The following is a 12,223-nucleotide window of genomic DNA, read 5'->3' on the forward strand; positions in this document are numbered from 1 at the left end:
ATATATGTGCATATGGGTTTTTTTTTAGTTCTGTTATTTATAGTAATTTATATTTATTATATTCCCAGTGAAGTTTACTATTTGAGTGCACTGAAAGTTTGTTTTTAAGCTGTAAAATAACATGCTTCTTTACATGTTTGTTCAGTAAATTTGAGGGAGTATTGCAAAAAATGTGTGTTTATGTATATATTCTGTATATATAAGATTATTCAGTGATACATCAGTATTGGAACTTTTTTTACTCCCTAATATCAGTATGGAGAATGGGTTTCAAGAATCAGGTACTGGTTAGGCCCTATGCAAAACAAAATAGCTTTTCACAAAAAAAAACATTTCACACAACAAAACATCTTGGAAAATTATAACATTTCATAAAACACAAAAACAAGCGAAGTTTTGTATAATTTGTACAATTAAAAAAAAAAATTTAAATGCCCATTTTAGTAAAATAAAATGAAGGGATGTAGTTAACACAGGCTAAAGAGCAGTGTGTGTGTGTGTGTGTGTGTGTGTGTGTGTGTGTGTGTGTGTGTGTGTGTGTGTGTGTGTGGTCGTCAGAAGAAGTGTGCTTTACTGCACCTGTAATCACACCCAACAGTGAGCCAACCAAGTGAAACCACAGTCAACCACTGGAGGTCAGCAAAAACAAAACTTTCAAGTGACTCTCAGATAGAAGTAAATGACAGAGGCAGAGGATGAAGAGAGAACAGGCAGATAGTTTTACACACTTTGGATAAGAGCAGATGTGTGATGAGATGTGGCAGAAACAGCAGAGAAGAAACAGTAGGGTATAGAGAATAATATGGGGAGAGGTTCCCCGCTGTGATTGGACAAAACACCACGTGGTCGTTTCGTCAGACCCGGAAGAATGACAAGTGTTTATTGTTGCTAGCCCGCATTTAAGGTAAGATTATTTGACAAGTCTCTTGAAGAATATGGTGAATAATGTTGCTCTGCTATTGTTTATGTGACATATTAAGTACATTTTGACATGTTTAAGAAAGACAGGCTAAGCTAAGTTGTGTCCGTTACAGGTAACACCAGACTCAGACATGTCCCAGTTTGTTGCTAAATATAATAACGATGCAGCTGTTCAGTAGTTTTTCACTTGTGTCCTAATACTTATAATTGATGAAACACCACTTTATTATAGTCACTTTATAACTGTCACACTGACTGGCTGTGTTTGATGATACTCACCACGTTTTACTTGAGTCAACTTAGGTGGAAGATATGTTTTATATGAATTAACAATAATGTATAGTGTATTTGTTTTAATGGTTGAATTAAGGTCTTATAGGACAGGTTCACAACAGTCAAGAGCCCCAAAAGCAGTTGTAATCTCCTTTTAAATGTGCTTTCAGTGAAAGTGATGGAGGACAAACTCCACAGTGTGTCCAAACAGTCATTTATATGAGGCTTCATCAGTCTGAGTTAGTCATATCAAGTGGATATCTGACACATTTACAGTCTTTTTAGCATCAAATTCCCTCTTTGTGTTTCGTTGTTGAGCTGTGGTGGAAGTATAGTAACAAAAAGAGGGACTTTGCCACTAAAAAGATTGTAATGTTAAGAGATCTACTTGATTTGACTCATTTGGACGGCTAAAGCTTCAGATGGACTTTTAAATATATTTTTGCACAGGAGGAGGACTGTGTATTTTGTCCTCCATCACTTAGTGAGCATTATAAAGGGATCTTAAGACAAACTTGAACAATTGTGAGCCTCTTCTTTTGAAGTTTTTCAATTAAGTTGGCTCTAAAACAAGGTCAAATCGCACCATTTAAACAGCTGTGAAAGAACATGCACAAGTGCTTTTAGGTGTTAACACCACCTCCATTTGTGACTAGGGTTTTACAGTAGGGTGTCGCCCTTTGGTAAATATTATAAAATAATTAGTTGATGCCCACGCCTTCCTGACTTGATGATGCTGACATGACAGTACTGTGGTTTTGTTGCATTGAGTTGAACGAACATACCACAGGATGGGATCTGGTATCACAGCATGCATGTTTCTGCCAGGTATCTTAATGCACAGTGGACACAAAGGTTGGCTGGACCAAAATGGCATCCTACTTTGATGAACACGACTGTGAACCCACCAACCCCGAGGAACAGTACCGCCAGAATGCACTACTTGAACTGGCCAGGTGAGAAGGAACACACTCCAAATATAAGGCCTTTTTCTCTGATCTTTTACCCATAAATAGTGTGCACTAAACTGACTTGCTGTTTTTGTTTTTTTGTGTATAGGTCTTTAATGCAGGGTTTGGACTTGATTGACTCAGGGGCATTTGACCTTTCAGACTGGGACCAGCGGCTTCCTCCTCCAGCTGCCAAAACTGCGGTTCAGACCCTCTCTGTGGTCATTATTTCCCCGGAACAAGCAGGTGACAGAAATGTGCTCAACAGCGCTAAATGTGTTGCAAATTCAGATTCAACTGCAAACTTAAAACTTTGGCATTCGAAACCAGAAACTCATAAAACAAAAAGCTCCTTTGTTTAAAATCCATGACGTAGGGGCAGAGATCACATGCTGAGAAATTGCGGATGTGCCAAAACTTTTGAAAACCAAAGCACTTCATGTGAAATACTTTGCACCTGAGGACAAAATCTGAATCTCTCATTAGCCAGCAGTGGATAACCTGTGGAAGATTAATGTCAATATGAAGTAGGAATGCTTTCTAAAGATTAGAAAAATAACATTAGAGGAATTTTACCTGACTTTTTGTTCTCACAGACAAAGGTCTGAAGTGTCCTGTGTGTTTGCTGGAGTTTGAGGAGCAAGAGACGGTTCGAGAAATGCCTTGTAAACACCTCTTCCACTCAGGATGTATACTGCCCTGGCTGGGCAAGGTAAAGCACACCATTTTGTAATTCAGGTGTTGAAATTCCATTAAGCATGTTGTGGAAATGTTTGAGTAGCCTCAAAATTGTCTTTCAATTGATGGCATGTGTTACTTTTTTATTTTTTTTAATCATAGACTAACTCCTGTCCACTGTGTCGACTTGAATTACCAACTGACAATCCAGAGTATGAGGAGTTCAAAAAAGACAAGGTGAGTGTATAATTATGCACCATGTTGTTCTCATCCTGTACTTGTGCTCTCAATATGGCTTTAGTCAGTGTCTGAACAGTTTATTTTTGTCTGTCATCTAGGAGAGAAGAAAACAGAGAGAGCACAGACTGGAGGACCTACATGGAGCAATGTACACATGACATGACGGTGCAATTTTGTGGCACAGTGACATTTTACACACAAAAAAAAAAGAAGAAAAAAAAGAATTCAGGAAATGCATAATGCTGCGTTCATGTCATATCGTACAGATTACATTTTTGACACCTATGTCACCCAACTGGCAAACACAAAAAACACCTAATTCAGGCTTAATTTCCATGTATCTGTTGTGACCATAAGGCTGATGGTGATGTGAGTGACCATCTTGTTCTTTCCATTCGTTCGACATGCCATGAATGCAGTATAAGCAACGAGGTAACTGAAAATAGAAAATGCTTATATCAGAGTTGGATAAATGCTTTTTTCTCATTATTTAGTATGAATATAGATTTTAAGATGAGCGTGCTGTGGACAGCAGTACTGAGTTTTGTCTCTTTATTCCCTTTTTATACAAAATCGTGAGCTTTAAATGCTGAAACAGTTTTTTGTTCAATTCATATGAGATATTTAAAGAAAGGAATATAATGAGTGATACTGTGCTATGCTTTTGTTCCATAAAGAAAAATATTTAAATGGGAAAGAATGTTATTTTAAATCTCACTCGAGCTGTGTAATATTAGTAGTCTACACTTTCATAATGTCAATGGACTCATAACCGACAGATTAAGAGATATGTTTTAAAAAATCTAAGTGGGAGAAGCATCCTGACTTTAAGTCCTGAGTAGGGGTCAAGCTTCAAAAATACCGGATCCTACAATTACTATAATAATAATCCTATGAAACCAAGAGCTTTTCATTAGACCTGAAGTGAAATAAATAGGGTTACTTTCTCAGACTTGACAGACCTCCATTATAGGCACATAATACATTATACCTCTTACTTCCCAGCAGTACTAGTCGTCCTCATGAGAGTAAACTGTCATGTGTAAAATTTGTGGAGTTTCCCTTTAATTCGTCTCATGATTTCTTTTTTGATGTCTGCAAAGGGACCCCCTCCCCTCTGGCCTAGGCTGAGGAACAATTAGTAACATAACCAGTACAATCTGAACTGGTTGCGATGCTACATCACATGACGGCAGACGGCCCCCTCATATAACTCACTGTACTGTTTCCACACTGGAGCAATAATGTGGGGAAATCCAGAGTTTGTTGTTGTGAGGGAGTAAGTCAACACTCAATATTGGAACCATCCATGTTTTGAAATGACTCAGCTTGGGTGTGATTTTAAACAGCAGTACATTTCTATGTTGTTTCTTTATTTTATCTGCTTTGCGAAAAGTTGTTTCAGTTTGTCTATGCAAATAAACAGAGCAGCTTTTTATATAAAACAACCCAAAGACTGTATTAACCATAGCCTCAATTGTTTGTACCAGCAAAAACAGACAATACACAACATCTGCTAATAATTTATCATTTTTATTTCATATTTGAATATAAATCTCTGTCAAATGAAAATACCTAAATGATAGACAAATCATACATATTTACAGAATGTATAAAAGGAAACAAAATAATCTGTCGACTTGTTTTCAGGGATTTCTCTGACTCCTCCATTACCATTCTTCAACAATCTTTTTTTTTCAAATTGAGGAAATAAGACTAATACATTTTTATAGACATTTGTTTCTGTGTTGCTGTGGCTTAGACTTCAAGACATTACAGATCAGGCAGTCTTTTTTAAATATACGATTCTCCAACAAACAAACGTACTATCGCCATTTACTGATGTGCACATTTGAACAGAAAAAAAAAACGAAGAAAGAAAAAAAAAAAAGGTTGTAAAACCCACCTTTTAAATTTTGGCGTGTGGAAGATGGTGTAGATGCTGTTACAGAATAAATCACAACCCTGATGTGAAGGCTCATACAAGCTGCCGTTTGAAGTCACCCCGTGTGACTTTGGTTACAGTATGGTGAAGAATTAGGCTACAGCTGAACATGAAAAAAAAAAAAAAACCTGATAAAAATGAAAGCATTCCCCTGGCACAGTATGAGGAATAAGGCTAAAACAGTGCTCTCGTACAAATTCATACACATACTGTTGAAACACAAAACCAATCAGTGAATTCCAGTCTTTTTTTTGGCAAGTGGTGCAGATCAAAAACAAAACAAAAAAAAAAACACTTTAACACAGCTGTGTTTGTCAGGGTCCTGCAGTCCAGAAAGACTGAGACATTAAATAATTATTTGCATGAAAAGTGAAGAAACCGACCTCTTCAGACTTGTTCGAACTCTTGATTTCTCTTTGAAACAGCATCAAACCCACGAAAAGATAAAGGAGGTAGGTGATGTGACCTTTTAGAAATGAGTATTGCTGGCATCCAGTGGTTAGACAGTTTAAAAAAGCATCAACACTACGCAGAGGGCAGAATACTGTGTGTGTATGTGTCTGTGTGTGTTAGTGGTTATGAAACATACTTCTCAAACCGCTCGCGGGAGAAACGGCTCGCTCGCTAAAACGAAAACCTAATCCTGGTCTAACCTAACCTGGGTGGCATTAGTCAGCTTTTAGTTAGTGGCAGTCTGTAATCATCACTTAAAGAAAAAAAAATGGCAACATTGAAAATCATACAAAACCTTCAACACAATCACTTTCACAAACTTTTCTACAACCTGTGTGATATCATCTGGTTGGGACGCTCTCTGGACGCCATCGTGACACTGTAAGGTTTATGGCACAAGGTCTAAAAAGCATCATAATGACTTTTCACCTCTCAGTCGACCTCTGGGAGTAAGACGTCCTCCGTAAATTAACAAGAAGGCTTCCGACGACTTCACACAAGCAGAAAAACTTCCTCTCCAAACTCAAATAAGGCTTCCAAGGGTCCAGCCTGGAATCTAATCAAATCAAGCGGACAGGAACTACATTAACCTGTTAATGTGTTAGTGGGGATAAGAGCTTTACCTTCACACGCCCACTTTCATTATAGGACATAGGTCACTTAACATGTCTTGGTGTCACTTGGAAAGAAGAAGAAGAAAAAAAAAAAAGTGTTCAAACTCCCGGGTGAACACCAACACATTAAAAAAAAGGCATTATTCACTCCGGTGGAGCATACGTGATCAGATGATTGATGGCAATTATTGCACCGGGACATGGCGGTGAAAAGGAGGCTCGAAATGGAAATCATGCAACTTGTGGGACGATAAATGGAGTGACAAGGAGGGAGAGGACTTCTCAGTGAAGAGTGATTGAGATGGTTCACCAGAACTCTTTTTCTTTTTTTTATCTTTTTTCAACATTTTTAAATGTAGCCATCCAGCACTCACGTCAGTGAAATGGATTTACGACCTCAAGAATGGATATCTGCTCGAGATAAAGACATACATGCTGTGTAAAACAATCGGAAATAATACCATCAAAATTTGCATTTCAAATCACGTTTGATTGCAGCTATCGGGCAGAAACTGTGCAACCACGATTCAATTGTCAGGTGTGTTTTTTTTTGCCAATCGTTTGAAAGATCTGTTATGTTTGATTTTTAAAAATGTAAAAACATACATAACGTTAACTAGTCACTTCTCAAACATTCAGTGTTTTCTACTCGCTACGCCAACTCAAAACATAAATGAGTATTCACTCATTTTGAAAAAGTGTGCCGTGCAGAAAATAAGCAAAACAAAAAAAGAAAGGCCAAAACAGGTGGGCCGCGCGAAGCACTGGAGAGTTCATGAAGGAGTGTTTAGGAGGGGAGAAGGAGGAGGAAGGGGCTTTGTGGCTTTAAGGAACCTTCTCTTTCAACTCATATGCCAGTGACGCTCAATAAAAAGACGACCCGTTCAGGACACTACCTACTTTTTGTGAAGATTTGCCCGATCGTGGAAACATTCATTGTTCCAGTACTCAAGACTGGCTCCACACATTCAGCGCCTTCTTTTTCAGTTTCACTACAGAAAACGTGACGGGACATTTCGACTGCGGCTGCTCGCCGAAAGAGCGGCCTCGCACCAACGTCGGAGAAAGACAAAAAAAAAGAAAGAAAGAAGATAAGAGTGTATTAAAGACGGGATAACCTGGTGTCAGTTAAAATTCTTAAAGATATCCAAACTTCCTGTCTTTCTTCACATGCTACCTCTGTCATCTTTCCATCCTGTGGAAGCTCTTGAAGCTCCTCTGCTGTGATTTTTCAGACCTTTGGGCTAGCGGTGCGGAGCTACAACATGGCTATGCTCTCCGGGGTACAGTTGAGATGTGTGGATGTGCTGCTTCCACCTGGAGACTTGAGGCCCTTGGTCGCCCCGCCCATGGTCGAGCCCCGGGCCCTGGGGCCCATGATAACCCCTGAGCTGAGGTGGTGACTCTGCTGCAGGCCTGCCATCATGGTCTCGCTGGTGACGGTGCCAAACTCGTAGGTGAAGGTGCCGTAGAAGACCAGGATGTCTACTGTGAAGACCCACTCACAGATGGCGGCAGCGTGCTGCAGGATGAAGCTCTCGTGGATGAAGAAGATACCGCCTGAGGTGGAAGTTAAGGAGGACAGACATCTCTAGTACATGCATGAGCACAAAAATATTCTACATTTTCTTTTCTTTCATAGAATGTAGAGCGGAGCAGGAAGGAGAGGATGAAAATATCACAAGCCTGAATGAATGGATTTAATATGATGAGAATTACAAAGCAGCTTAACCTCAGGTTGCCAGATGCCAGTTCATAACATAATCAAGGTTAAACTGCCAGATCAGTACTCATTAATAATCTGTTTAGGATGGATGGCTATTTGTTCTCATCCATCAGACAATCACCATGTACCTGAACGGTTCTGCACACCGCTGTCATAAAGACAAGACGACAGCAGACCCGCATGAAGAATGACAATAATGACTGGTGGCAGAAACACAAGTCATCCCTGAAATGTTTCCTGTGTGGAGAACTTTAAGGGGGAGCTAAGAAATGCAGATCAGGAAACAGTCAGCTAAATGAAGCACCTTATGAGAATTAACAGGTTGACTGGGAAAATTCAACTGTCATCTTTCTAACTGAGAGAAGAGGCTCAGACAGATGTTATCAGCTGGGGAGGACAGGCTCAGACAGATGTTATCATGACCTGGCTGTTTCACCTACAAGCTGAAGAACACACGTGTGATGTGTCTCATGGTGAGTGGATTAAAAGGCGGAGAACTATGCGTTTAGATATAATATACAAGTATATGTATGTATGTATGTATGTATGTATGTATGTATGTATGTATGTATGTATGTATGTATGTATATATATAAAAATATATAAATATATAAATATATATATAAGTGTGTAGTGGTGGTGGGTTATCTCTCTGCTAAGGATACTGAGGACGAGGGAGATCATAGCTCCCAGTGCCAGAGCGACCCGGAAATGGGCCATCCAGTAGTCGAGGGCTGTCACTGCTACCCGGTAGGTGAGCACGCACTGCAGGCACACGAACAGCAGCCCGGCTGGGAACGCCACACCGGCACCCACGTAGTGAAGAGATTTGGCGTGATCGACCTGTCAGACAGAAAGATACCATCAGAGGTCCAGATAAGAAACTGAAAAGTCACCAATCTCTTTAATTACTTTCATTCTTCATGTCAGCGAAATTGGCTGTGTTAAGTTTACCTGGAAGTTGCCCACCATGACCAGACCCACAGCGTTGGTGCAGCCGGACACCAGAGCGCTGGTGTTGACCCAACATCTGTGGCTGTGTTCTATCACCTGGGCGTAGCGCAGAAGGCACACCATCACCACTGTGGAAGCAGGAGAACAAACACATTTACACTCCATTTACATTAACACATGACTGCACACAGGAAACCCAGATCATACTTTAGTTTATATAATATATTTTCTGGTTCCCATATGAGTAATTCTTGACATTTTTTAGATGCTAGCTTTGTTTCTGCTGCTCATACACAATATCACAAGCCAACAACAGTAGGAGAGTCAAAGGCGTCCAGGCAGCTTGTACAGGTTAGTGAGAGAAAGGCAGAAATGGAATGTAATAAAGAACAATACAAGGAAAACAAAAGGGAAAAAAAAGAAAGGAAATGCATTAATGAGGGTGAGGTGAGGTGAATAATGAAGACGGTGAAAACAGCAGGAGATAGTACCAATTAGGGGCAGAAGGGAAAATATGAGCAGAGCTGATAACACAAGACAGGAAGAGGAGGGGTAATAAAGGGAGGCTGTGGCGGCTGTATGCAGGGGAGAGGGCAGAGCAGACAGGGAGGGGGGTTGTGGTGGTGGTGGAGGAAGGAAAGCCGCATTCATTATTGATTAGAAAGCACGGGCTATTTCAAGCCCCTCAGCATCTCCTGAGAGCTAGTGGCTGACATCTTCGGGCACCACAGCATTAATATAACACACCGACTGGACAGAGGACACAGACGTTCAACACTTTCACCTCGACTATACAGCTTCATTGTGTTTGTGGTGAACAGCAGATGGAAATAGTACTTCACTTAAGTCTGAGTCAATCATCTAATTAGAGAAAACCAACCAAAAACATTCCTTTATATATATTTAACAGTGAGTTTTTACAGGACATCACATGATACTTTGACATTTTACCACATTACATACCAAAAAACGTATTTATTTTATACCAATTAAATTAATTTAATTGATATTCAGATAGCAATAAAACATTTATTTTCTTTTTAATCCCCACTTTCACACAATAGTAATGTATTTTTTGGATTCAGCATTTTTAAAAGGACTAGTTCAACTTTCTTTTTAAAAATACACTTATTTGCTTTCTTGCCAACAATCAGATGAGAGGATTGATACTAAAGTGGAAAACGACAAGTTATGTTTCAAACAAACATGACAATGGTATCGATCATCTCCCTTAACTCTTGGCTGGAAGGCTAATAAGTGTTTTCCTCGAACTGTAGAATTCCTTAAAAAGGAAGTGCACTGTACGTCTTCATCGCCACGACTCTGGGTGTATGAGTGGAGTTCGGTTCTTACCCATGAAGGCTCCAACGTTGCCAATCAGGCTGAACAGGCAGCTTTCAGGAGGGAAAGAGCCGCATTTACTGTAGGAGATGGAGCAAAAACAGCAGTCAGTATGTTGATCCTGCACATTTTTAACGATGAGGCCAGATGTCTACATTGCACTTCCTGATTCAAGAATGTTAAAACGGCTGGCTCCATTTATATCTAAATGTAAAACTGACATTTATATGATGAATGACCTCAAAAAAAAAAAAAAAAACGCCTGAGTCTCATGATGTTTGTTCTTTTTACAAGAGCTCTTTTGTACTTGCCAGCGGTTTCAGATTAGATTAAACAAATGCAGTTTATGCAAAGCGTGGGTTAATGATGTCACAGAGCCAAAACATAACAAGGTGCTAATTCATGCCTCTGGGGCCGTTGCTGACACAAAATGGCTTTTGTACTCTGCGGGAACAAAGACTGAAGTGCAGAGGAGAAGGAGAAGGTGGAGGAGGAGTGGTAGAACAGGAGACCTGATGAGGGGGATGTCCTGGATGGTGCAACATGTCTTCGGGAAGCCTGGTCTGGGCAGCTCCTCTGTGCACGTTACATTGTAAGACCTGTGGCAGTGACACAATGAGTTCATGTGTTCAGATTTGAACACTTCTGATGTTGTTCTCACATTAAAAAGAAGAAGAAAAAAAAAAGGCACTCACCAGTTCTCCACAGGACAAACATGGTGATTCATTACAGCCATGGCGTACCTGTGTGGAAAAAAAAAAAAAAAAAACACACCAGCAGTTAAAGCAAGAAATATCAAATGTCAAAACATGATGATGCACTGGGTTTTTTGAAAAAGAGCTATACCAGCATCCATATTTAAATCATGTTAAGAGGTTGCCACACCCATTTACCCAAATCTAACAAATCTGAATTTGCTCCTCCATATGTGTGCCTGACATTGAGAACCTTATCATTGAGAACCTATTTGTCAACAGAAGTCACACACACACACACACACGAGCGTTCCTGGCACTCACACTATCCATATTCCTGTGATGGAGAAGGCAGACAGGCTGACAGGCAGGACGATCCAGGCAGTCATTGGGCTGGCAGTGAGCTGGCTTTGTCCCAAGCATGGGGTGAGAGGGGGGGCTTCGGAGCGGCTGGTAGCGGCAACACGACGGGAGGGATCAGGTGGGGGGTGGGCAGGGGTGCGGGGTCACTAACACGCAGGGAAACACACAAGGGGAGGGCATGAGAGGACAAAAAAAGGGGGGGGAAATGGCACAGCTCTTCTGCTCCAGGAGCCCTGCAACCAGCCACAACCTGACACAAGAAAAACAGTAGAGTGTTATTAAAAAACAGGGAAAACACACATTTAGGTGAAATCTGTCACTTTAACTGGAAATTTTTTATGATTTTTGTATTCGACCGTGCTGGGTTGTGAGTGCCCTCTTTCCTTTCGATCTGCCTAGTCAGTAATTTCCAACACTGCACTCAGTGCCTGTTGTATTAACTGAAAATGCGACATGTATTGCATAACTTCTCAAAAAGTGAGCGGCACCAAACACTCATTACATCACCTCATATTTCTGGATAGAAAGTGGCACTTTAACACACTGCAGAGATTAAAATTGACAGCCAGCTAACATGAATGTTGTGTGCTTGTGTGACAGGAAGTAACTAATAAAGTGGAAGTCTACATTTTCACTATAAGACAGACAAAGAAAACAATAGGTGTGTATCCGGGCTTTTTAGTGGACAAACTGGGACCATCATATATTCATTTCTTCCTTTATCATTGATGAAAATCATGAAAGTTGAGTTTATTTACTCTTTGATTACATTGACAACAAAACCTGGTGTTTACTGTAAATGTTCTGCACTCAAACTGTAGTCCAGCTGAAAATATCTACAAAGACCCCCCCCCCCCCCGAAAAAATGCTTAGAAATATGCAATAGATGTGTTTCAGTACATATCCCCCCCTTAACAATGTTGTCTGGTGACTTTTCCTTGAACGACACCGACACTGATGACACCAGCACTGTGAGACAGAAGGACAAGCAGCTCCTCTAAAGAAATGAACAGCAACATGAGGCTGTAAAAGGTACGTTCAGGGCAAAATGTACCCTTGTGAGAGTGAAG

At 40.3% G+C, this 12,223-nt stretch overlaps 2 protein-coding genes across 2 annotated transcripts; one reads left to right on the top strand and one right to left on the bottom strand.

Annotated features, from left to right (window-relative positions):
- The first annotated feature begins 814 nt into the window (after positions 1-814).
- Positions 815-4,546, top strand: rnf181 (ring finger protein 181). Its single transcript, XM_053325661.1, has 6 exons — positions 815-904; positions 2,023-2,150; positions 2,254-2,390; positions 2,741-2,856; positions 2,985-3,059; positions 3,161-4,546. Exons 2-6 carry the CDS (start codon positions 2,065-2,067, stop codon positions 3,218-3,220), a joined length of 474 nt encoding a protein of 157 aa, XP_053181636.1. The 5' UTR covers positions 815-904; positions 2,023-2,064; the 3' UTR covers positions 3,221-4,546.
- Positions 4,547-6,636: 2,090 nt separating this feature from the next.
- Positions 6,637-11,265, bottom strand: LOC128365043 (transmembrane protein 150A-like). Its single transcript, XM_053325660.1, has 7 exons — positions 11,115-11,265; positions 10,791-10,838; positions 10,608-10,694; positions 10,108-10,175; positions 8,755-8,882; positions 8,466-8,643; positions 6,637-7,634 (listed from the first exon to the last, which is right to left on the bottom strand). Exons 1-7 carry the CDS (start codon positions 11,177-11,179, stop codon positions 7,333-7,335), a joined length of 876 nt encoding a protein of 291 aa, XP_053181635.1. The 5' UTR covers positions 11,180-11,265; the 3' UTR covers positions 6,637-7,332.
- Positions 11,266-12,223: the final 958 nt, after the last annotated feature.

The sequence above is a fragment of the Scomber japonicus genome, chromosome 9 (genome assembly GCF_027409825.1).
Source record: "Scomber japonicus isolate fScoJap1 chromosome 9, fScoJap1.pri, whole genome shotgun sequence".
In the NCBI taxonomy this organism is placed as follows: domain Eukaryota; kingdom Metazoa; phylum Chordata; class Actinopteri; order Scombriformes; family Scombridae; genus Scomber; species Scomber japonicus.